The sequence below is a fragment of the Schistocerca cancellata genome, chromosome 6 (genome assembly GCF_023864275.1).
Source record: "Schistocerca cancellata isolate TAMUIC-IGC-003103 chromosome 6, iqSchCanc2.1, whole genome shotgun sequence".
Lineage (NCBI taxonomy): Eukaryota > Metazoa > Arthropoda > Insecta > Orthoptera > Acrididae > Schistocerca > Schistocerca cancellata.
In genome coordinates, this window is record NC_064631.1 from 317,477,064 (window position 1) to 317,500,008 (window position 22,945).

At 39.7% G+C, this 22,945-nt stretch overlaps 1 protein-coding gene across 1 annotated transcript in view; it reads right to left on the reverse strand.

Annotated features, from left to right (window-relative positions):
* LOC126191481 (rho guanine nucleotide exchange factor 18) overlaps nucleotides 1-22,945 on the reverse strand; it is a 640,188-nt gene that overhangs the window by 91,892 nt on the left and 525,351 nt on the right. Inside the window, exon 23 of the mRNA XM_049932364.1 lies at nucleotides 1,803-1,984. Coding sequence (XP_049788321.1) covers nucleotides 1,803-1,984 — 182 coding nt within the window. The remainder of the gene's footprint in view (nucleotides 1-1,802; nucleotides 1,985-22,945) is intronic.

A 22,945-nucleotide genomic window follows, 5' to 3' on the forward strand; every position in this document is an offset into this window, starting at 1 on the left:
ATAGCAGCCTGCATTGCTGCGAAAGGTGGATATACACTGTACTAGTGCCGACATTGTGCATGCTCTGTTGCCTGTGTCTATGTGCCTGTGGTTCTGTCAGTGTGATCATGTGATGTATCTGACCCCAGGAATGTGTCAATAAAGTTTCCCCTTCTTGGGACAATGAATTCACGGTGTTCTTATTTCAATTTCCAGGAGTGTATTTTAACCTGCTTATTGTAACAAGTCTTGGTCTCCTCCTACACTTTCACACTTAATTCCTTTGTGCCTCAGGATTGTAAGTTGTCATATAATTTTTTTCTCCATTTCAATTCGGTGATTCAGTAACTCTTTGTTGGTTACTTGCTCTATCCATACAATCTTCAGCATCCTTTTATAGCACCAGATTTCAAGAGCTTCTATTTTTTTCTTGTGTGAACCCTTTATCACCATAATTTCGCTTGTGTACCAGGCTACACTCCATGCAAGTACCTTAAAAAAAGATGAGTTGCTACTTAAATTTATATTTGATGATAACAAATTCCTCTTTTCCAGAAATGCCTTTTTGGCTACTCCCAGTCTGAATATCATATCCTCTTAACTTTGGCCATCATCAGTTACTTTATTGCACTATTAGCAAAACTAATCTATTACTTTTAGGATCTCATTTCTTCATCTAATTCCCTGAGCATCACCCGATTTAATTTGACTACTTTCCATAACCTTATTTTACTTTTGTTGCTGTTCATCTTATGTCCTTCAGCCTATAACTATTGCCAAATTTTTGTACAACAATACAGGCATTTAATCAGTTATCTGTAAGGACTCAATGAATATACATTCTTTAAACAGGTATGATCAGAATTATGGGAGCCCTGACATAACTAAATATGAGTGTCAGTAAGAAATGTATGCCCCAGAACATCCTGAAACAGCAGTTGCTACAGCTTCAAACACGTAACTGTTGCAAGAATGGAAAAGACAGACTTCAAAACTGTTGAACACCTGGTACGGTAGTTAAGAACTACCGTGAAAGGGATACACAGCATGCAGAAGAAGATTTTTTTATCTGTTTCATAAGCAGTCAATGAACGGAATAAAATATTCTGAATAACTAAATCTGAGGCCACAGTTATAGGGGAAGCATAGATAAGTTGTGCTTCTGAAGAGACTCCCTTGAAGCCACCTTAAGCCCTAAATATTACGTACATGAAATACAGGAATCTCATGAAATTTATGCCATTAATTTACCATCCATTTTACACAAATCTGATTCACAAAGAGGAGAGCCAAAGTGCTCGTCAACAACAACAGCAGTGCCAACAGGCTGAATAAGATGGAGAGCCATGTATGTTTCTTGAGACAAATTCTGAGTCATGCTTCACATAGGAGAAGTTTTACATTTTTAACAAATCTTTTTGGGAAACTATAAAATAATTCTAAACTTACTTACTATATATTGTCCTATTATGACTTAGAAAAGAAGAGCATGAGGAAATAAAAGCAAAACCTTATTAAAGAGGACCCCTGAAGGGACAAAGTACTACATAATCAGTGGCTTCCAGATATAAATAGTTCCTGTACAGGAGACTGAAAACTGCATCACATATCAGATTACATCAAGCCAAAGAAATTGCCACTTGTTCAATTTTGCACATGAAGTGCATTTACTTATATGGCTTCTACATATTTCATGTTTTATTGCAAATAAAGTTTTCTTTTATGATGCAAACTTAAAATTCACTATAACATAGTACTGAACAACTGAATTAAAACAAAGTAATCTTAGTGCTCTTGGACACTGATACAATAATTATACTTACATGCACTGCTGACTTTACTTCTTGCCATATCACTGAACTATCAGTATCTTCTGACATCAAACTAGTGTAATTTGGTGGATTCAGTATGTTCTCAACGCCAGCTGCTGCCAATAATTTCTGTTGCAAAGCCATTTTCTCTTCCAGTATTTGGGCCTGTTCGAGATCCTTCTGTCGAAGCATACCTGACAAAGTAGAAATACTGTCATAATCATAACTGTAAGAGACACAACCGTTACAGATGAGTGCTGGCACTTAGGTCTGAACTATACTCATTTCTATCTAAAATCAAGAGGTTGAATCACACATATCATACAAAGGGCTAATACTGATTATGAAATATATTCCTGCACAAAAATAGTTGTTGTTTCTACATTCAGCATATATACCCCTTTTGTATGTACCGAAAAAAAAAAAAAATGCAGTGCTTTACAAAAAATTCTGAAAATGAATCAGATAAATTGATAAAAGAGGTAAAACTACCAGTGTGAAGTGGAAAACATGTCACATGTGACCTCTGTTACAATAACTGTATGAGGTATGCAGAAATTTTATAAGAAACAACAGTTTCCTGAATTAATTTTCCTGAGATATTAAAAGTACGTGTCAGATGACAACCTTTTACTTTTGTAGATAACACACTACAATTTTGAGCAATAACATTTTGAAATATGGAATGAAACACTGACGTGTACACTGAAGCATCAAACATTTTATTGAGGGAAGAAGAATGATTGGATTTTGTGGAGGAAGATGAGTTGTTAATACTTTTATGCGAATGGGTTTCTCTGAAATTCAGTGAGCATGTTGAAGTCAGATTTTAACCTACTGATAAGAAGAAACTGGACAACTACAAGAGTACAGACACTCATTTTGATATCACATTTGAAACTATATTTTATTATGGTATATTAAATGTCTAGCTTTTATTGGCTGCACATCATATGGATAAGGTGATAAGTTTTGATGCCATTTTTATTTAGTCTCTATTTCTAATTGTGTGATAGCGAGGCTTAAATAAAATTCTCTAACCAAATAACTTGCACTCAGTGAAACAAAAAAATTGAGGTACTGATTGCAACAGACAGTAAAACACCTCTCAGACTACACTGCACAGCTGAAAGAATATTTGAACAGTTGATAAATTTCTATTATCAACATTTGTGTTGTGGATGTCTATTTCATATGCATATACAGCTTGTGTTCCACAACTCACAAACAGAGCAAAGTCCTCCAGACTCTTCGAATATTACCAGCACAAACACACAAATCTCAGTTCACTTTGCAAATATTACAAGCTCAACGGAATAGTGTCATAAATACCGTGAATTACAAAATACCATTAATTTTTACAAGCATATAATAATTTGGATTTTTAAATACTTATCTTCATGAAACAAAAGCAAAATACTTTCTGTAATTTTGAAATAGATAAAGTATTTGTGGGAGAGCTGCAGCTGGTCAAGAATCACAGATTATGGCAGTACGAACAATGATGAACTTCAAATGTTTGACACTATCTTTATTAGACATTTTAAGAAGTAAGAATCATCAACCAGAATGAAACAGTAAGAAACATAGTGCATCACTGACACATTTCTCATGTCACTGTAGAGTCAGTGCATATCTCCTCGTCTGCCACATTATGGCAGTATAGTTTGTATCTTTATCCTATTTCACTTACTGCATACAGGACTTTCACATGTAAGGCAATATGCAAAAATCTCAATAGGAGATGCTTTTTGCAGTGTTCAAATGGAGATTGTTCACTATTGCTTCCTTCTAGTCGGTTAGAGTAGTACCCTTCCTGGGAACATCATTCCAGCACTTTAAAGGAGGCTAAGTAACTAGCACAATACGTACAGTTATAGGGAGGAAAATGGCTCCCCCATGAACCAGGGACCTTACCAAGTTTGGGAGGCCTGTGTTCCTCAATGATAAAGTCAAGTGTACCATAGGTACAACCACAATGGAGGGATATCTGTGGAAAGGCCAGACAAACAAGTAATTCCTGAAGAGGGACAGCAGTATTTTCAGTAGCTGCTGTTGTAAGAGCCTGGATGATTGACTGGCCTGGCCTAGTAACGTCAGCCCACACAGCCTGCTTCTGTAAGCTTAGGCGATGATGGCATCCTCTTGGGTAAAATATTCAGAAGTTAAAACAGGCCCCCATTTGGATCTATGGATGGTGACTACAAAAGAAAATGGATAGGTTAGTTATATATAATGGGAGTTCGTGAAGTTTGGTACCAGAATGATATATATATATATATATATATATATATATATATATATATATATATATATATATATATATATATATATATATATATATATATAGAATGAGATTTTCACTCTGCAGCGGAGTGTGCGCTGATATGAAACTTCCTGGCAGATTAAAACTGTGTGCCCGACCGAGACTCGAACTCGGGACCTTTGCCTTTCGCGGGCAAGTGCTCTACCAACTGAGCTACCGAAGCACGACTCACGTCCGGTACTCACAGCTTTACTTCTGCCAGTACCTCGTCTCCTACCTTCCAAACTTTACAGAAGCTCTCCTGCGAACCTTGCAGAACTAGCACTCCTGAAAGAAAGGATATTGCGGAGACATGGCTTAGCCACAGCCTGGGGGATGTTTCCAGAATGAGATTTTCACTCTGCAGCGGAGTGTGCGCTGATATGAAACTTCCTGGCAGATTAAAACTGTGTGCCCGACCGAGACTCGAACTCGGGACCTTTGCCTTTCGCGGGCAAGTGCTCTACCAACTGAGCTACCGAAGCACGACTCACGTCCGGTACTCACAGCTTTACTTCTGCCAGTACCTCGTCTCCTACCTTCCAAACTTTACAGAAGCACTCCTGCGAACCTTGCAGAACTAGCACTCCTGAAAGAAAGGATATTGCGGAGACATGGCTTAGCCACAGCCTGGGGGATGTTTCCAGAATGAGATTTTCACTCTGCAGCGGAGTGTGCGCTGATATGAAACTTCCTGGCAGATTAAAACTGTGTGCCCGACCGAGACTCGAACTCGGGACCTTTGCCTTTCGCGGGCAAGTGCTCTACCAACTGAGCTACCGAAGCACGACTCACGTCCGGTACTCACAGCTTTACTTCTGCCAGTACCTCGTCTCCTACCTTCCAAACTTTACAGAAGCTCTCCTGCGAACCTTGCAGAACTAGCACTCCTGAAAGAAAGGATATTGCGGAGACATGGCTTAGCCACAGCCTGGGGGATGTTTCCAGAATGAGATTTTCACTCTGCAGCGGAGTGTGCGCTGATATGAAACTTCCTGGCAGATTAAAACTGTGTGCCCGACCGAGACTCGAACTCGGGACCTTTGCCTTTCGCGGGCAAGTGCTCTACCAACTGAGCTACCGAAGCACGACTCACGTCCGGTACTCACAGCTTTACTTCTGCCAGTACCTCGTCTCCTACCTTCCAAACTTTACAGAAGCTCTCCTGCGAACCTTGCAGAACTAGCACTCCTGAAAGAAAGGATATTGCGGAGACATGGCTTAGCCACAGCCTGGGGGATGTTTCCAGAATGAGATTTTCACTCTGCAGCGGAGTGTGCGCTGATATGAAACTTCCTGGCAGATTAAAACTGTGTGCCCGACCGAGACTCGAACTCGGGACCTTTGCCTTTCGCGGGCAAGTGCTCTACCAACTGAGCTACCGAAGCACGACTCACGTCCGGTACTCACAGCTTTACTTCTGCCAGTACCTCGTCTCCTACCTTAAAGCTGTGAGTACCGGACGTGAGTCGTGCTTCGGTAGCTCAGTTGGTAGAGCACTTGCCCGCGAAAGGCAAAGGTCCCGAGTTCGAGTCTCGGTCGGGCACACAGTTTTAATCTGCCAGGAAGTTTCATATCAGCGCACACTCCGCTGCAGAGTGAAAATCTCATTCTGGAAACATCCCCCAGGCTGTGGCTAAGCCATGTCTCCGCAATATCCTTTCTTTCAGGAGTGCTAGTTCTGCAAGGTTCGCAGGAGAGCTTCTGTAAAGTTTGGAAGGTAGGAGACGAGGTACTGGCAGAAGTAAAGCTGTGAGTACCGGACGTGAGTCGTGCTTCGGTAGCTCAGTTGGTAGAGCACTTGCCCGCGAAAGGCAAAGGTCCCGAGTTCGAGTCTCGGTCGGGCACACAGTTTTAATCTGCCAGGAAGTTTCATATCAGCGCACTCTCCGCTGCAGAGTGAAAATCTCATTCTGGAAACATCCCCCAGGCTGTGGCTAAGCCATGTCTCCGCAATATCCTTTCTTTCAGGAGTGCTAGTTCTGCAAGGTTCGCAGGAGAGCTTCTGTAAAGTTTGGAAGGTAGGAGACGAGGTACTGGCAGAAGTAAAGCTGTGAGTACCGGACGTGAGTCGTGCTTCGGTAGCTCAGTTGGTAGAGCACTTGCCCGCGAAAGGCAAAGGTCCCGAGTTCGAGTCTCGGTCGGGCACACAGTTTTAATCTGCCAGGAAGTTTCATATCAGCGCACACTCCGCTGCAGAGTGAAAATCTCATTCTGGAAACATCCCCCAGGCTGTGGCTAAGCCATGTCTCCGCAATATCCTTTCTTTCAGGAGTGCTAGTTCTGCAAGGTTCGCAGGAGAGCTTCTGCAAAGTTTGGAAGGTAGGAGACGAGGTACTGGCAGAAGTAAAGCTGTGAGTACCGGACGTGAGTCGTGCTTCGGTAGCTCAGTTGGTAGAGCACTTGCCCGCGAAAGGCAAAGGTCCCGAGTTCGAGTCTCGGTCGGGCACACAGTTTTAATCTGCCAGGAAGTTTCATATATATATATATATATATATATATATATATGAGCAAGATGTATGAAACAGGCGAAATACCCTCAGACTTCAAGAAGAATATAATAATTCCAATCCCAAAGAAAGCAGGTGTTGACAGATGTGAAAATTACCGAACAATCAGTTTAATAAGTCACAGCTGCAAAATACTAACACGAATTCTTTACAGACGAATGGAAAAACTAGTAGAAGCTGACCTCGGGGAAGATCAGTTTGGATTCCGTAGAAATACTGGAACACGTGAGGCAATACTGACCTTACAACTTATCTTAGAAGAAAGATTAAGGAAAGGCAAACCTACATTTCTAGCATTTGTAGACTTAGAGAAAGCTTTTGACAATGTTGACTGGAATACTCTCTTTCAAATTCTAAAGGTGGCAGGGGTAAAATACAGGGAGCGAAAGGCTATTTACAGTTTGTACAGAAACCAGATGGCAGTTATAAGAGTCGAGGGACATGAAAGGGAAGCAGTGGTTGGGAAGGGAGTAAGACAGGGTTGTAGCCTCTCCCCGATGTTATTCAATCTGTATATCGAGCAAGCAGTAAAGGAAACAAAAGAAAAATTCGGAGTAGGTATTAAAATCCATGGAGAAGAAATAAAAACCTTGAGGTTTGCCGATGACATTGTAATTCTGTCAGAGACAGCAAAGGGCTTGGAAGTGCACTTGAACGGAATGGACAGTGTCTTGAAAGGAGGATATAAGATGAACATCAACAAAAGCAAAACGAGGATAATGGAATGTAGTCGAATTAAGTCGGGTGATGCTCAGGGAATTAGATTAGGAAATGAGACACTTAAAGTAGTAAAGGAGTTTTGCTATTTGGGGAGCAAAATAACTGATGATGGTCGAAGTAGAGAAGATATAAAATGTAGACTGGCAATGGCAAGGAAAGCGTTTCTGAAGAAGAAAAATTTGTTAACATCGAGTATAGATTTGGGTGTCAGGAAGTCATTTCTGAAAGTATTTGTATGGAGTGTAGCCATGTATGGAAGTGAAACATGGACGGTAAATAGTTTGGACAAGAAGAGAATAGAAGCTTTCGAAATGTGGTGCTACAGAAGAATGCTGAAGATTAGATGGGTAGATCACATAACTAATGAGGAAGTATTGAATAGGATTGGGGATAAGAGAAGTTTGTGGCACAACTTGACCAGAAGAAGGGATCGGTTGGTAGGACATGTTCTGAGGCATCAGGGGATCACCAATTTAGTATTGGAGGGCAGCGTGGAGGGTAAAAATCGTAGGGGGAGACCAAGAGATGAATACACTAAGCAGATTCAGAAGGATGTAGGTTGCGATAGGTACTGGGAGATGAAGAGGCTTGCACAGGATAGAGTAGCATGGATAGCTGCATCAAACCAGTCTCAGGACTGAAGACCACAACAACAACAATATATCTAAAAAGAAAGATGATGAGACTTACCAAACAAAAGCGCTGGCAGGTCGATAGACACACAAACAAACACAAACATACACACAAAATTCTAGCTTTCGCAACCAACGGTTGCCTCATCAGGAAAGAGGGAAGGAGAGGGAAAGACGAAAGGATTTGGGTTTTAAGGGAGAGGGTAAGGAGTCATTCCAATCCCGGGAGCGTAAAGACTTACCTCAGGGGGAAAAAAGGACAGGTATACACTCGCACACACACACATGTCCATCCACACCTATACAGGCACAAGCAGACATTTGTAAAGGCCTCAATGATAAAGTCAGGCCTTTACAAATGTCTGCTTGTGCCTGTATATGTGTGGATGGATATGTGTGTGTGCGCGCGCGAGTGTATGCCTGTCCTTTTTTCCCCCTAAGGTAAGTCTTTCCGCTCCCGGGATTGGAATGACTCCTTACCCTCTCCCTTAAAACCCAAATCCTTTCGTCTTTCCCTCTCCTTCCCTCTTTCCTGACGAGGCAACCATTGGTTGCGAAAGCTAGAATTTTGTGTGTTTGTTTGTGTGTCTATCGACCTGCCAGCGCTTTTGTTAGGTAAGTCTCATCATCTTTCTTTATATATATATATATATATATATATATATATATATATATATATATATATATATATATATATATATATATATATATATTATTATTATTCACGTTTGGGCCCTACTGGACCACGCGAAGTACAATCACGGGGCATTCAGTTATTTTCTTTTAGACTTTCTCTCTGCACAAATTGTTTTCATTCTCTCGGAATGAGCTCTTTTCCTTTCATCAGACCATGTGGTTCCAGTTTTCTTTGGTTTTTCAGCTTGACCAACTACCCAGTCATGAATTTTTTGCCTAAATAATTTTCTGTCTTGAATTTCATCTAGTTTTATATCTGCCTCTTTCATGTCCTCTTTTATAGCAGCAATCCATTTTATTGTCTCAAATTTAGCTTTACTTCGATTTTCGTAGAATTCCACTACTTGTTTAGTTAGTCTGGTAGCATCCATTCTTTTAATATGCCCATAAAATTTTAATCTGCGTTTTTTCATATCCGAATATATGATGGTGTATTGTTGAATTTCACTATTTGCTCTTAGCCTGTATGTTCCTTCTTCAGTATATTTTGGACCTAGAATTTTTCTGATTACTTTTCTTTCTCTTTTTTGGATTTCTTGAATGTCCTTTTTTCTGTTTAAAATTAGCGTTTCAGCCCCATAAAGGCACTCTGGTTTTATGACCGTGTTGTAATGTCTCAATTTAGAGTACCTCGAGAGACATTTTTTGTTGTAGATGTCTTTTGTAAGTCTAAAAGCTGTCTCCATCTTTTGACAACGAATTTCATTTCCAATTTTTTCTAGACCAGTCTCTGAGATTGTTTCACCTAAATATTTGAATTGCGAAACTCTTTTGATTTTTCCATACTTAGTTTCCAAAAGTTTGGGTGCCAGTTTGTTGCTAGTCATATACTGTGTTTTTTCAAATGAGATTTGGAGACCTACTCTTTCTGCTGTTTCTTTAAGAATTTCTATTTGTTTCTGAGCAATTTGGATGTCCTGCGTTAGAATAACCAAGTCGTCTGCAAAGGCCAAACAGTCTATTCGAATATTTGTTCGTCCTAATTTCACTGGTTGGTCAATTTTGAACTCCAATTTTCGTTCGCGCCACTCTTGTATTACTTTTTCTAGAACGCAGTTAAATAGTAACGGAGAGAGTCCATCACCTTGCCTCACGCCTGTTTTTATTTCAAAGGGTTCTGAAATTTCTCCTCTGAACTTTACTTTTGATTTTGTACCAGTTAGCGTGTCTCTGATAATTGCCGTGGTTTTAGGATCCAGGCCTTGTTCTTTCACAATTTGGAAAAGAGATTCACGATCCACTGAGTCATAAGCCATTCTAAAATCTACAAATGTACAAACTAGTTTTTTATTGTAAATTTTTTGATGTCTGAGAATTAGTTTGAGGACTAAAATCTGTTCTGGGCAAGATCTATTTGGCCTGAAACCTGCTTGATATTCGCCAACTTTCCATTCAAGTTGCTGTTATGCTCGGTTCAGAAGACATTGAGAGAGGATTTTGTATGTGACTGGAAGAAGAGAAATTCCTCTGTAATTATTAACATCAGTTTTGTCTCCCTTCTTATGAAGTGGGTGAATCAAGGCGGTTTTCCATTCATCAGGAATTTTTTCAGTTTGCCAAATGTTTTGCATGATTGAAGTAATTTCTTTAACGGTTTTTGGACCAGCTGCCTTTAAAAGTTCTGCAACAATTCCATCCATCTTCACCAGATGCTTTGTTGTTTTTCAACCTATGAATTTCTTTAATGATTTTCTCTTCATTTGGTGCAAGTGAAACTGGATTGCATTCTTGGGGAATTTTTGGTGGAAATCTATCTGTGGGCTCGGGGCAATTTAGAAGATTCTTAAAATATTTAGAAAGTTCTTTGCAATTTTCTTGGTTGTTAAGAGCCAACTGTCCATTTTCCTTCCATATATATATATATATATATATATATATATATATATATATATATATATATATATGTGTGTGTGAATATAATAGAGGGAGACACTCCACGTGGGAAAAATATATATAAAAAGAAAGATGATGAGACTTACCAAACAAAAGCGCTGGCAGGTCGATAGACACACAAACAAACACAAACATACACACAAAATTCTAGCTTTCGCAACCAACGGTTGCCTCGTCAGGAAAGAGGGAAGGAGAAGGAAAGACAAAAGGATATGGGTTTTAAGGGAGAGGGTAAGGAGTCATTCCAATCCCGGGAGCGGAAAGACTTACCTTAGGTGGAAAAAAGGACAGGTATACACTCGCACACACACACATATCCATCCGCATATACACATACACAAGCAGACATTTGTAAAGGCAAGACTTACCTTAGGGGAAAAAAGGACGGGTATACACTCGCACACGCACACATATCCATCCACACATATGTTTGTGTTTGTTTGTGTGTCTATCGACGTGCCAGCGCTTTCGTTTGGTAAGTCACATCATCTTTGTTTATATATATATATATATATATATATAAAAAGAAAGATGATGAGACTTACCAAACAAACGCGCTGGTAGGTCGATAGACACACAAACAAACACACAAAATTCAAGCTTTCACAACAAACTCACTACCATATTTTATTTTCTCAGGCTTGTCTGACATTTGGCATCACCCCCAAAGGCCTCACACTTAAAGTTCCCATCTCTGGCTGCAACCCTTCTTTCCATCAGTCCCTATACCAGTTCCAAACTGAACAATCCATTGCCCTCACCCACCTAATCCTTCACCTACACATCCACTCAGCCAATCACACCCGTCAACTCCTATCCTTAATAAAAGTCCTCAAGCTTTTCTCTCCCACATCCACACCGGCTGTTCAGAGCATCCTCCTACAGGCCAACCGCAAATTAGAACAGCATGCCACCCTCCACCTTAAAAAACTATCCAATCTCCTGGTTTCCCACCTCCGGAAAGGCAACTCACTCACCCTTCCCAACCTTTCCAGCAAACCTCAACCTCCTCTCATTGCACACAAACCCAGTCTCTCTCGCCTACTCAATCTCCCACTTCCAGCTCCACTCCCTCCAAAACCTCAAAATTCCAATCAACACAATCTGGAACCACAACACCCCAATTCAGTAGTTAACCTTTCCTCCAAACCTCTCTCCCAATCCGAAACCTCTGTCATATCCAAAGGCCTCACCTTCTGCCCCACTCCCAGATTTAACCAAACAGCCCTCGTCAAAGATTTAATGTCCTACACCCGTACTCTCTGCTGGAAATATCACTTTGCCACGAAGAAAAATGATCCTAATCCTACTCCCCAAGACACTATCCAAATTGAACCCTGCCTGGAACAGTTCCGTCCTCCGTCACAGCGGGACCCGCCTCCTCTTCCTCAAAATCACCCTCTCCTAACCTTCCAGGAATTTCTGACTTCCAGCCTTGCCTCTCAATCCTTCTTAAAAAACCTTAATCCTACTCCCAATATCACCACTGCTGAAGCCCAAGCTATCCGTGATCTGAAGGCTGACCAATCCATCGTCATTCTTCCGGCAGACAAGGGTTCCACGACTGTGGTACTTGATCGTCGGGAGTATGTGGCTGAGGGACTGCGTCAGCTTTCAGGCAACACTACTTACAAAGTTTGCCAAGGTAATCCCATTCCTGATGTCCAGGTGGAACTTCAAGGAATTCTCAGAACCTTAGGCCCCCTACAAAACCTTTCACCTGACTCCATCAACCTCCTGACCCCACCAACACCCCGCACCCCTAACTTCTACCTTCTTCCTAAAATTCACAAACCCAATCATCCCGGCCGTCCCATTGTAGCTGGTTACCAAGCCCCCACAGAACATATCTCTGCCTACGTAGATCAACACCTTCAACCCATTACATGCAGTCTCCCATCCTTCATCAAAGACACCAACCACTTTCTCGAACGCCTGGAATCCCTACCCAGTCTGTTACCCCCGGAAACCATCCTTGTAACCATTGATGCCACTTCCTTATACACAAATATTCCGCATGTCCAGGGCCTCGCTGCGATGGAGCACTTCCTTTCACGCCGATCACCTGCCACCCTACCTAAAACCTCTTTCCTCATTATCTTAGCCAGCTTCATCCTGACCCACAACTTCTTCACTTTCGAAGGCCAGACATACCAACAATTAAAGGGAACAGCCATGGGTACCAGGATGGCCCCCTCGTACGCCAGCCTATTCATGGGTCGCTTAGAGGAAGCCTTCTTGGTTACCCAGGCCTGCCAATCCAAAGTTTGGTACAGATTTATTGATGACATTTTCATGATCTGGACTCACAGTGAAGAAGAACTCCAGAATTTCCTCTCCAACCTCAACTCCTTTGGTTCCATCAGATTCACCTGGTCCAACTCTAAATCCCATGTCACTTTCCTTGACGTTGACCTCCACCTGTCCAATGGCCAGCTTCACACGTCCGTCCACATCAAACCCACCAACAAGCAAAGGTACCTCCATTATGACAGCTGCCACCCATTCCACATCAAACGGTCCCTTCCCTACAGCCTAGGTCATCGTGGCAAACAAATCTGCTCCAGTCCGGAATCCTTGAACCATTACAACAACAACCTGACAACAGCTTTCGCATCCCGCAACTACCCTCCCGACCTGGTACAGAAGCAAATAACCATAGCCACTTCCTCATCTCCTCAAACCCGGAATCTCCCACAGAAGAACCCCAAAAGTGCCCCACTTGTGACAGGATACTTTCCGGGACTGGATCAGATTCTGAATGTGGCTCTCCAGCAGGGATACGACTTCCTCAAATTCTGCCCTGAAATGAGATCCATCCTTCATGAAATCCTCCCCACTCCACCTAGAGTATCTTTCCGCCGTCCACCTAACCTTCGTAACCTCTTAGTTCATTTCCATGAAATCCCCAAACCACCTTCCCTACCCTCTGGCTCCTACCCTTGTAACCGCCCCCGATGTAAAACCTGTCCCATGCACCCTCCCACCACCACCTACTCCAGTCCTGTAACCCGGAAGGTGTACACGATCAAAGGCAGAGCCACGTGTGAAAGCACCCACGTGATTTACCAACTGACCTGCCTACACTGTGAAGCCTTCTATGTGGGAATGACCAGCAACAAACTGTCCATTCGCATGAACGGACACAGGCAGACAGTGTTTGTTGGTAATGAAGATCACCCTGTGGCTAAACATGCCATGGTGCACAGCCAGCACATCTTGGCACAGTGTTACATCGTCCGGGTTATCTGGATACTTCCCACTAACACCAACCTGTCAGAACTCCGGAGATTGGAACTTGCCCTTCAGCATATCCTCTCTTCTCGCTATCCGCCAGGCCTCAATCTCCGCTAATTTCTAATTTCAAGTGTATATGTGGATATATATATATATATATATATATATATATATATATATATATATATATATATATATATATATATATATATATATATATATATAAAAAACAAAGATGATTTGACTTACCAAACGAAAGCGCTGGCAGGTCGATAGACACACAAACAAACACAAACATACACACAAAATTCTAGCTTTCGCAACCAACGGTTCCCTCGTCAGGAAAGAGGGAAGGAGAGGGAAAGACGAAAGGATTTGGGTTTTAAGGGAGAGGGTAAGGAGTCATTCCAATCCCGGGAGCGTAAAGACTTACCTTAGGGGGAAAAAAGGACGGGTATACACTCGCACACACACACATATCCATCCACACACATACAGACACAAGCACACATATACAGAGGCAAAGAGTTTGGGCAGAGATTATGAATTTAAATGATGAAAAGGAGAAAATATAAAAATGTGGCAAATGAAGCAGACAAAAGGAAATACAAACATATAAAAACTGAGATTGGCAGAAAGGGCGAAATGGCTAAGGAGGAATGGACAGAGGACAAATGGAAGGCTATAGAAGCATGTATAACTGGAGGAGAGGGAAATATTCCATGTGGGAAAAATATAAGGTAAATTTTCCCCCCTAAGGTAAGTCTTTCTGCTCCCAGGATTGGAATGACTCCTTGCCCTCTCCCTTAAAACCCACATCCTTTCGTCTTTCCATCTCCTTCCTTCTTTCCTGATGAAGCAACCTTGGGTTGCGAAAGCTTGAAATTTGTGTGTGTGTTTGTGTGTTTTTTATTGTGTCTATCTACCAGCGCTTTCTCGTTTGGTATGTTCCAGCATCTTCCACAGGAAAACTAAAGAGACCTTTGGAAAAATGAGAGAGGTTTATGAAAGTCAAGAGCTCAGATGGACTTCCATAAGACAATAATAACCTCAAATACAAGGACGCCAGATGCAGACAGGTGTGAATATTACTGAACTACTAGTTTAATTCATCATGGCTGTAAAATACTGATAAGAATTCATTACAGAAGAATGGCAAAAATGGTAGAAGCTGACGTCAGGGAAGATTGGTTTGATTTCCAGAGAAACATAAGAACACATGACGCAACACTGGCCCTATGACTTTTCTCAAAAGACTGGTTAAAAGAGAGCAGACCTATGTTTATAGCATTTGTAGACAGAGAGAAAGCTTTTGACAATTCTGACACTCTTTGAACTTCTGAAGGTAACAGGGATAAAATACGGGGAGTGAAAGGTTGTATACAGCATGCACAGAAACCAGACTTCAGTTGTACGAGTCTAAGGACATGAAAGAGAACCAGGGTTGAAAAAGTTAGAGACTGGAGGTTGTAGCCTATCCCCCATATTATACAATCTGTACATTGTGCAAGCAGTAAAGGAAACCAAAGGAAAATTTGGAGAACAAATTAAAGTTCAGGGATGACACTGTGATTCTGTCAGAGACAACAAAGATCTTGGAAGAGAAGTTGAAGGAAATGTAAAGTGTTTTCAGTAGAAATTACAAGATGAACATCAACAACATAAATCAATGGTAATGGAACAGTTAAGTTTGGTGGTGCCGAGATAATTAGATTATGGAAGTAAATGAGACACTAAAAGTATTAAAAGATATTTGTTATTTGGGAATAAAAACAACTGATGACAGCTGAAGTAGAGAGGATATAAAATTCGGACTGGCAGTGGCAAATAAAATATTTCTGAATAAAAGAAATTTGGTAACATGTAAAGTATATTTAAATGTTTTGAAGTCTTTCCTGAAGGTATTTGTCTGGAGTGTAACCTTGTAGGGAAGTGAAATGTGGAAGATAAGCAGTTCAGACAAGAAGAGTCTAACAGTTTGCTTCTGGGTGCTTTGCCAAGTAGTTGTTTCAAATTCAACAGAACATCCAGAACAGTCTAATCCTCAATAATGCTGAGGAAACTTGGGAGATCAATGAGAAGAGAAGGGGTTTTGAAACTGGTGCTACAGAAGAATGTTGAGGATTAGATAGGTAGCTCACGTAACTAACGAGGAAGCACTGAATAGAGTTAGGGAGAAAAGTAATTTGTGGCACAACTTGACAGAAAGAAGGGGTCAGTTGCTAGGGCATGTTCCGAGACATTAAGGACTCATCCGTTTAATACTGGAGGGATATGTGGGAGATTGTAGAGGAAGATCAAGAGATGAATACAGTTCAAATGGATACAAGTTACAGCAGTTACTTAGAGATGAAGAGGCTTGCACAGGATAGACTAGTGTGGAGAACTGCATCAAACCAGCTTTTGGATGGAAGACCACATCAAAATGAGAAAAATGGTTTCTAATTAAAAACTGACTAAGGTTTTGGATAACCACTAGTGACAAAATACCATGCTGCATATATGAGCACACTGCTATGACAATATCACTATATGCAGAAACAATACTAGCAACCAGAATTTCCCAAATTTCAGCCACAGAACCTGAATTGACATTACAAGATGTAGTTGCCAAGCTGATTCAGGAAAAAGGTACTGTTTTATTCGTGATACAAATAGTTGGCGATTTCTTACACTGACATCATGAAACACAACAGTAACCAGAAGCTTACTAAATATAACTTTTTATTTTTCATAGCAAATACATTGTGAAATAAATAATTATATTCAAGAAAAGACGACTGGTACACCACTTTTAACTTCATTTAAAAAAGGCAATTTATTATGGAATAAATTATGTTGCATGCATGATGGGTTTCCCTATTCCAATTATACCACTACAAATTTTAAAAATATTTGTGTTGCTCCTAGAAAATCTTTTTGAAGTGGTATTTTGTGTTTGTGAACAGATTTACCTTTTTTTGTTATATTCATGTACACAATAATGAGAATGAATCTGATAATATTAATTATTGTTCCATGATCAAAAATAGACATAAATGTTATTTCTGCTGCATAGTGTAGCTTCTTATATTGATTATCTCTGAATATTTGTGTGCATTAATATAATGCTTTAGTGCAAAATCAGACAATGGAAAACTTGGGATGGAATAAGAACAATATGAAATGGGAAAAATGTTACACACCAAATAGAGGTGGTGTTGAGTGGAAGATAGGCAAATAGAAAAAAAGACAGCTAGATACTATTAGCTATTGGGCTAAGTCCTTCACCAGATGTGGACAAAACACACCCTCATTCCATGATGCATAGCTCCCAGACAAATTTCACTGTCATCTCCAGGTTCCCAGGAATGACAGCAACCATTTATGGGTGTGAGTTATTCATGTGTGAACGAGTGCATGTTTGGTTTGTCTATGTCAGACAAAGGATTTAGTCCAGCATCTAGCACTTTTTTTTATGTGCCTGTTTCCCAATCAGGGCCTCCTCTATGTTGTGTGTAGCAATCTATCCTTCTCACATTGTTGTTAATTCTTTAGTGCATTTGATGTATCTTTGGCATTCTTGGCTGACACACAGACTCTTATTCCAATGCACATCTTTTGTCCTGCCACCATTGTTAACTGCAAGTGTTTTGCATCTTGTGTTTAAGTCCCCTTTAATTCAAAAAATAAACCTCATGCATCATAAGCTGTTATAATTTGAGTGCAGTCGGTCCAACGGGTTTTGTGCTCCATAAATTTTACACGTCCGAACCTCTTTTGCCATAATAGAGCTAAGTCAGATGATGCACGACTTGCTTGTTCAGTGTTTTCCCTACAAAACTGTTTGTAACACTGATTTTCAGCCTATATGTGAACTGTCACTGGCCTCTCACTAAATAACTAAATCTTATTGTTGTTAAATGTGACTTTTTAATCTTTACTGACTGCTTTCCCTCTGAAGAGAAATTATTTTTCAAACTAAGTACATACAACGTATCTTGCAGTGTATGAGGTTCCCGTGCACTGTTTATCAGTACATTTAACATGACTGACAGACATGACTTCACTACAGACAGCAGAAGCATCTTCTATCTAGACAGGAACTTTAAATACCTTATGCAAATTCTTTAGTGGAACACATCAGTTTGGTACACTGCGTAAGAAGGGATTTAGATCAAATCTGCAGACCCATGCCTTTGCTCCAAAAGAATTTGTTCATGCCGATGTATGGAAAAAGATACCATGCAAAACATTAAGTGAAGTGGACTATTTTATTATTTTTAAAGATAGCTTGACTTTATTAAGATTTGTATATTTCATCAGGAACAAAAGTGATGTTGCTTCTGTGTTCTTAGAGTTTCAACAGCCAATGGAATAACAGATGGGAAACAGGTTTAAAGTTATTTGGACAGACAATGGGACAGTATTTGTTAATGATCGGTTTCATAATCATTCCAGGAAGACTGGTAGCATCCATGAAATGAGTTCAACATATACACTAGAGCAGAATGGTAACACTGGATGTGCAATCGGATCTGTAGTAGAAAGTGTTCGCACAATGCATTTCAATTCTGGCCATCCAGAGACACTTTGAGCAGAAGCTGTCAAGATGGCAGTATATACACTAAATTGCTGTACATGTGGGCCTAATTCTGATAAGATGCCTTATGAGAAATGCTTTGGGAAGAAAATGTCATTCATGTATATGAGGATGTTTGAACCTGAATGCTTCGTCATACTTTCAGTTTCTATCCAAATTTCAAACAATATGTAATGATTATATGCTGTATGATCATATTATGAAGAAAAACTGTTTCATGACATGGGGTCTTCAGAAAAAATATCACAGGGTATCATATAGAACTCAGGACCAACAACTAGACGAATGAATACAACTTCCCAAAATATGCAAAAGGAGATGAAACTCAATAACCAGTTGAAAATGGAGATAAGGTTGTGCAAGAGTCTTAGAAATTGTGGTGAGCTTCGCCCTCCAGTTTGTTTCCTAAATTGTGTGCCTTCCGCAGCAGTTAGTGATGAACCACAACTTTCAAGGATGTGATGAGATCTAGAGACTCTGAGAAGTTTTTGACCGGTTTGATGTGTTCTGCTGAAAATTCCTCTCCTGTGCCAACCTTTCCATCTGAGTAACACTTTCAACCTATGTCCTCAATTATTAGCTGGATGTATTCCAATCTCTGTCTTCCTCTACAGCTTCCTCTAGTACCACGAAAGTTAGTCCATGATGTCTTAACAAATGTCCTAAAATCTTGTCCTTTCTTCTGGTCAGTGCTTTCCATATATTCTTTTCCTCATTATTCATTTACTTTATCAGCCCTAGCCAACTTTCAACACCCATCTGTAGCACCACATCTCAAAAGCTTCAAGTCTCTTCTGTTTCAATTTTTCCACAGCCTATGTTTCGCAATCATGAAATACTGTGCTCCAAACATAGATTCTCAGAAATTCCTTCATCAAATTAAGGCCTATGTTTGATTACTAGTAGACTTCTCTTGGCCAGGAATATCCTTTTTGCCAGTGTTAGACTGCTTTCGATGTCCTCCTCCTTCCATTCATCATGGGTTATTTTGGTTCCTATCGTAATGAAACTGGCTGTATTGAGTCATGTGGAGTACCTGATACAGCAAGTTCTTAGTATGCGATACACGCTAAAGCAGATGTGGTTAGTGTATAAGGACAATTAGTGAATATGGTCACTTAGTGCAACAGTGTGAAATAGTTGTAATGAAATTGTTAAACTGTGTCACAGACCAATTAATGTATTTTCTTAATCAGGTAAAGTAATGTACAGTTAGGATAAGTTATTATCACTTTCATATGAATTTTGGGATGTTTTGAAGAGAAAGAACAAGTTCTTGAATCAGGGTTAATAGTGTATAAAAGGTAGTAACCTTTTTCATTCAGTTTTGTAATTGTAATCTAATTAGTAAAATTCAGTTTACCATAATGCAAAACCATTAATTTTGGAAAAGCTTACATTTATGTTACTTTGAAAGTCAGGACAGCATATTCTTACAGAAATCACCAACTAAAAATCTGTAATGAAACGTATAATTAATGTTTCTGGAACATTCTACTGAGAAATTCAGTGCAATGTCCACATATTACGAAAACTAGAAAGTATTCGTTTAAACTGGAGACATAACCTGACTCAGAAAGACAATTTGTATCATAAATAATGTTAGAAGAATGAGTCATTGAATTTTGTAACACAATTTAAAGAATTTGTGATGTATGTAATTATTCCTCACTTTAGTCTTCAAATGTAAAAAGTAATTTTAAACATTTGAATTGTAATTTTGATAATATAGAAGTATCACCAGCACAAAATTGTTTCATATAATTAATTAAATTATGTAAAGATATTCGAGAATGTTCTGGACTGAATAATAAGAACTTGATTGTTAACCGTATGTATGTTTCAAAATTGCACTTGTAAAAGATCGTTACGTTCAGAAAATGCATTATCATTGTACTCGTTTTAATTTCTACCAACACTCTGTAATGACAGTTTTTGCTCAATTAACTTACTGCATCTGTAACATCAAACATGGGATAATATAATAATGTCAAAGAACGTAATTGTTAAAAGATGTATAAATTCACCTTGTCCAAAGCCTTGGACAGCAGAGTGCAGTTGGAGTACTATCTGGTGTGTTCCGGTTTTTGGGAAGTTGTGACCGTCAGCTGTTGTATATATGGGTGTAATAAAGAAGTTTTGTCAATAGATTAACTGCTGTACGTCTGGTAGTGATCCAAGACTTTTTGCAGTGAAATTATCACCTCCAAAAATGTAAAACATGGTACGATCAGCTGTACTATGTTAAACCTGATTTGATGGCATTGCTAAGTTAGATTTGGTGAATGGAGCTGGTATGAGAAGTTACGTTAGATTTGATTTTGGAGCTGGGCTTCTGGACCTGGTTATGTTTTACTCGGTAGCAGAATCCCATAATTTCATCTACTTTGTGGTCACCAGTCCTGGTGTCAAGTTTCTACAGCTCTCATTTCTGCTATTTCTCAGTATTTTTTTTATTTACTCCCAATTCATACTCTGTACTCATTAGACTGTTCATTCAATTCAGCAGATCCTATAATTCTTCAACATTTTCACTGATAACAGCAATATCCCACTTCTTCATCGCCAAATCCTATTCATATTCTTTCACTCTGGATTTTAATTCCACTCTTGAATCTTTCCTTTATTCTGTCCCTGCTCTTTGATGTATAGATTGAAGAGCACGCGCGAGAGACTATATCCCTGCCGTGCACCGTTTCTAATCTGAGTACTTTGTTCTTGGTCTTCCATTCTTATTGTGCTCTCTTGGCATATTGTATGTTACCTGTTTTATCCTACAGCTTACCGCTATTTTTGTTTTTCTGACTTCCGCACATCTTACACCATTTCACATTGTCGAATGCTTTTCCTAGGTCAACAAATCCTATGACTGTGTCTTGATTTTTCTTTAGTCTTGCTTCCTTATCAACTGCAATGTCAGATCTGCCTCTCTGGTGCCTTTACCTTCCTAAGCCCAAACTGATCATCATGTAATAGAACCTAAATTTTCTTTTCCATTCTTCTGTGTATTATTCTTGCCAGCAACTTGCATACATAAGCTGTTAAGCTGATTGTATGATAATTCTCGCACTTGTCAGCTTTTGCAATTATTGGAATCATGTGAATACTGTTTTTCTGAAAGTCAAATGCTGCATCATCAGACTCACATATTCTACACACCAAAGGGAACAGCTATTTTGTTGCCACTTCCCCTTCTTTTAAAGTCTGGATCCATTATCTCTTTTACATCCACTCCTCTCTTTACTTCTATCACATCATCAGCCAAGTCTTCTCCCTCACAGAGACCTTAAATTTATTCTTCCCACCTAACATCTCTGTCCTCTGCAATTAACAATAGAATTTTCACTGCATCCTTGCTTTTAATTTCACCGAAAATTGTTTTGAATTTTCTATATGCTGCATCAGTCCTCCCAATAATCATTTCTTTTTCAGTTTCCTCACATTTTTCTTACAGCCATTATGCCTCAGCTTCCCTGCACTTCCTGTTTATTTCATTCCTAAGTGACTTGTATTTCTGTAGTCTGGAATTTCACTGAACCTCTTTTGTACTTCCTTCTTTCATCGATATAATGAAGTATGTCATCTGTTACCCACAGCTTCTTTGGAATTACCTTCCTTGTACCTATGTTTTTCTTTCCAACTTCTGTGATTGATATTTTTTAAAGATGTCCATTCCTCTTAAACTGGACTGTCTGTCAAGCTATTCCTTATCACAGTATCTATAGCCTTGATGAACTTAAAGTATATCTCTCTTCATTCCTTAGTACTTCCATATCCCACTTCTTTACACTTTCACTATTACTGACTAACCTCTTAAACTTCAGCCTACTCTTCATCACTACTAAATTGAGGTCCGAGAGTGTATCTGCTCCTGGGTATGCCTTACAATCCAGTATCTGATTTTGCAATCTCTGCCTGACCATAATGCAATGTAAATGAAATATTCCCAGACTTCTTGGCCTTTTCCAAGTATACCTCATCCTCTTGCAATTCTTGAACACAGTATTTACTATTACTGGCTGAAATTTATTGTTGAACTCAATTAGCCTTCTTCCTCTCTCATTCCTAGTACCAAGCCCATACTCGCCTGTAACCATCTCTTCTTCTCCTGTACCTATAATCGCATTTCACTCCATCATAGCTATTAGATTTTCATCTCCTCTCACATACTGAATTACCTGTTCAATATCCTCATGTATCTCTTCATCTTCTGCAGGCAATGTCTACATGTATGCCTGAACTACTGTTGTTGGTGTTGGTTTCCTGTTGATTCTTATGAGAACAACCCTATCACTGAACTGTTCGCAGTAACTCACTCTTGTCCTAACTTCCTAATCATAACGAATCCTATTCCCATTATACCATTTTCTGCTGCTGTTGATATTACCCTACACTCATCTAACCAGAAACCCTTGTCTTCTATCAATTTCACTCCACTTACCTCCACAATACCAGATTGAGCCTCAGCATTTCACGTTTCAGATTTTTTAGCTTTGCTAACACATTCAAACTTCTGACATTCCACATCCCAGCTAGTAGAACATTATCCTTTCATTGGCTATTCAATCTATCTTCTCATT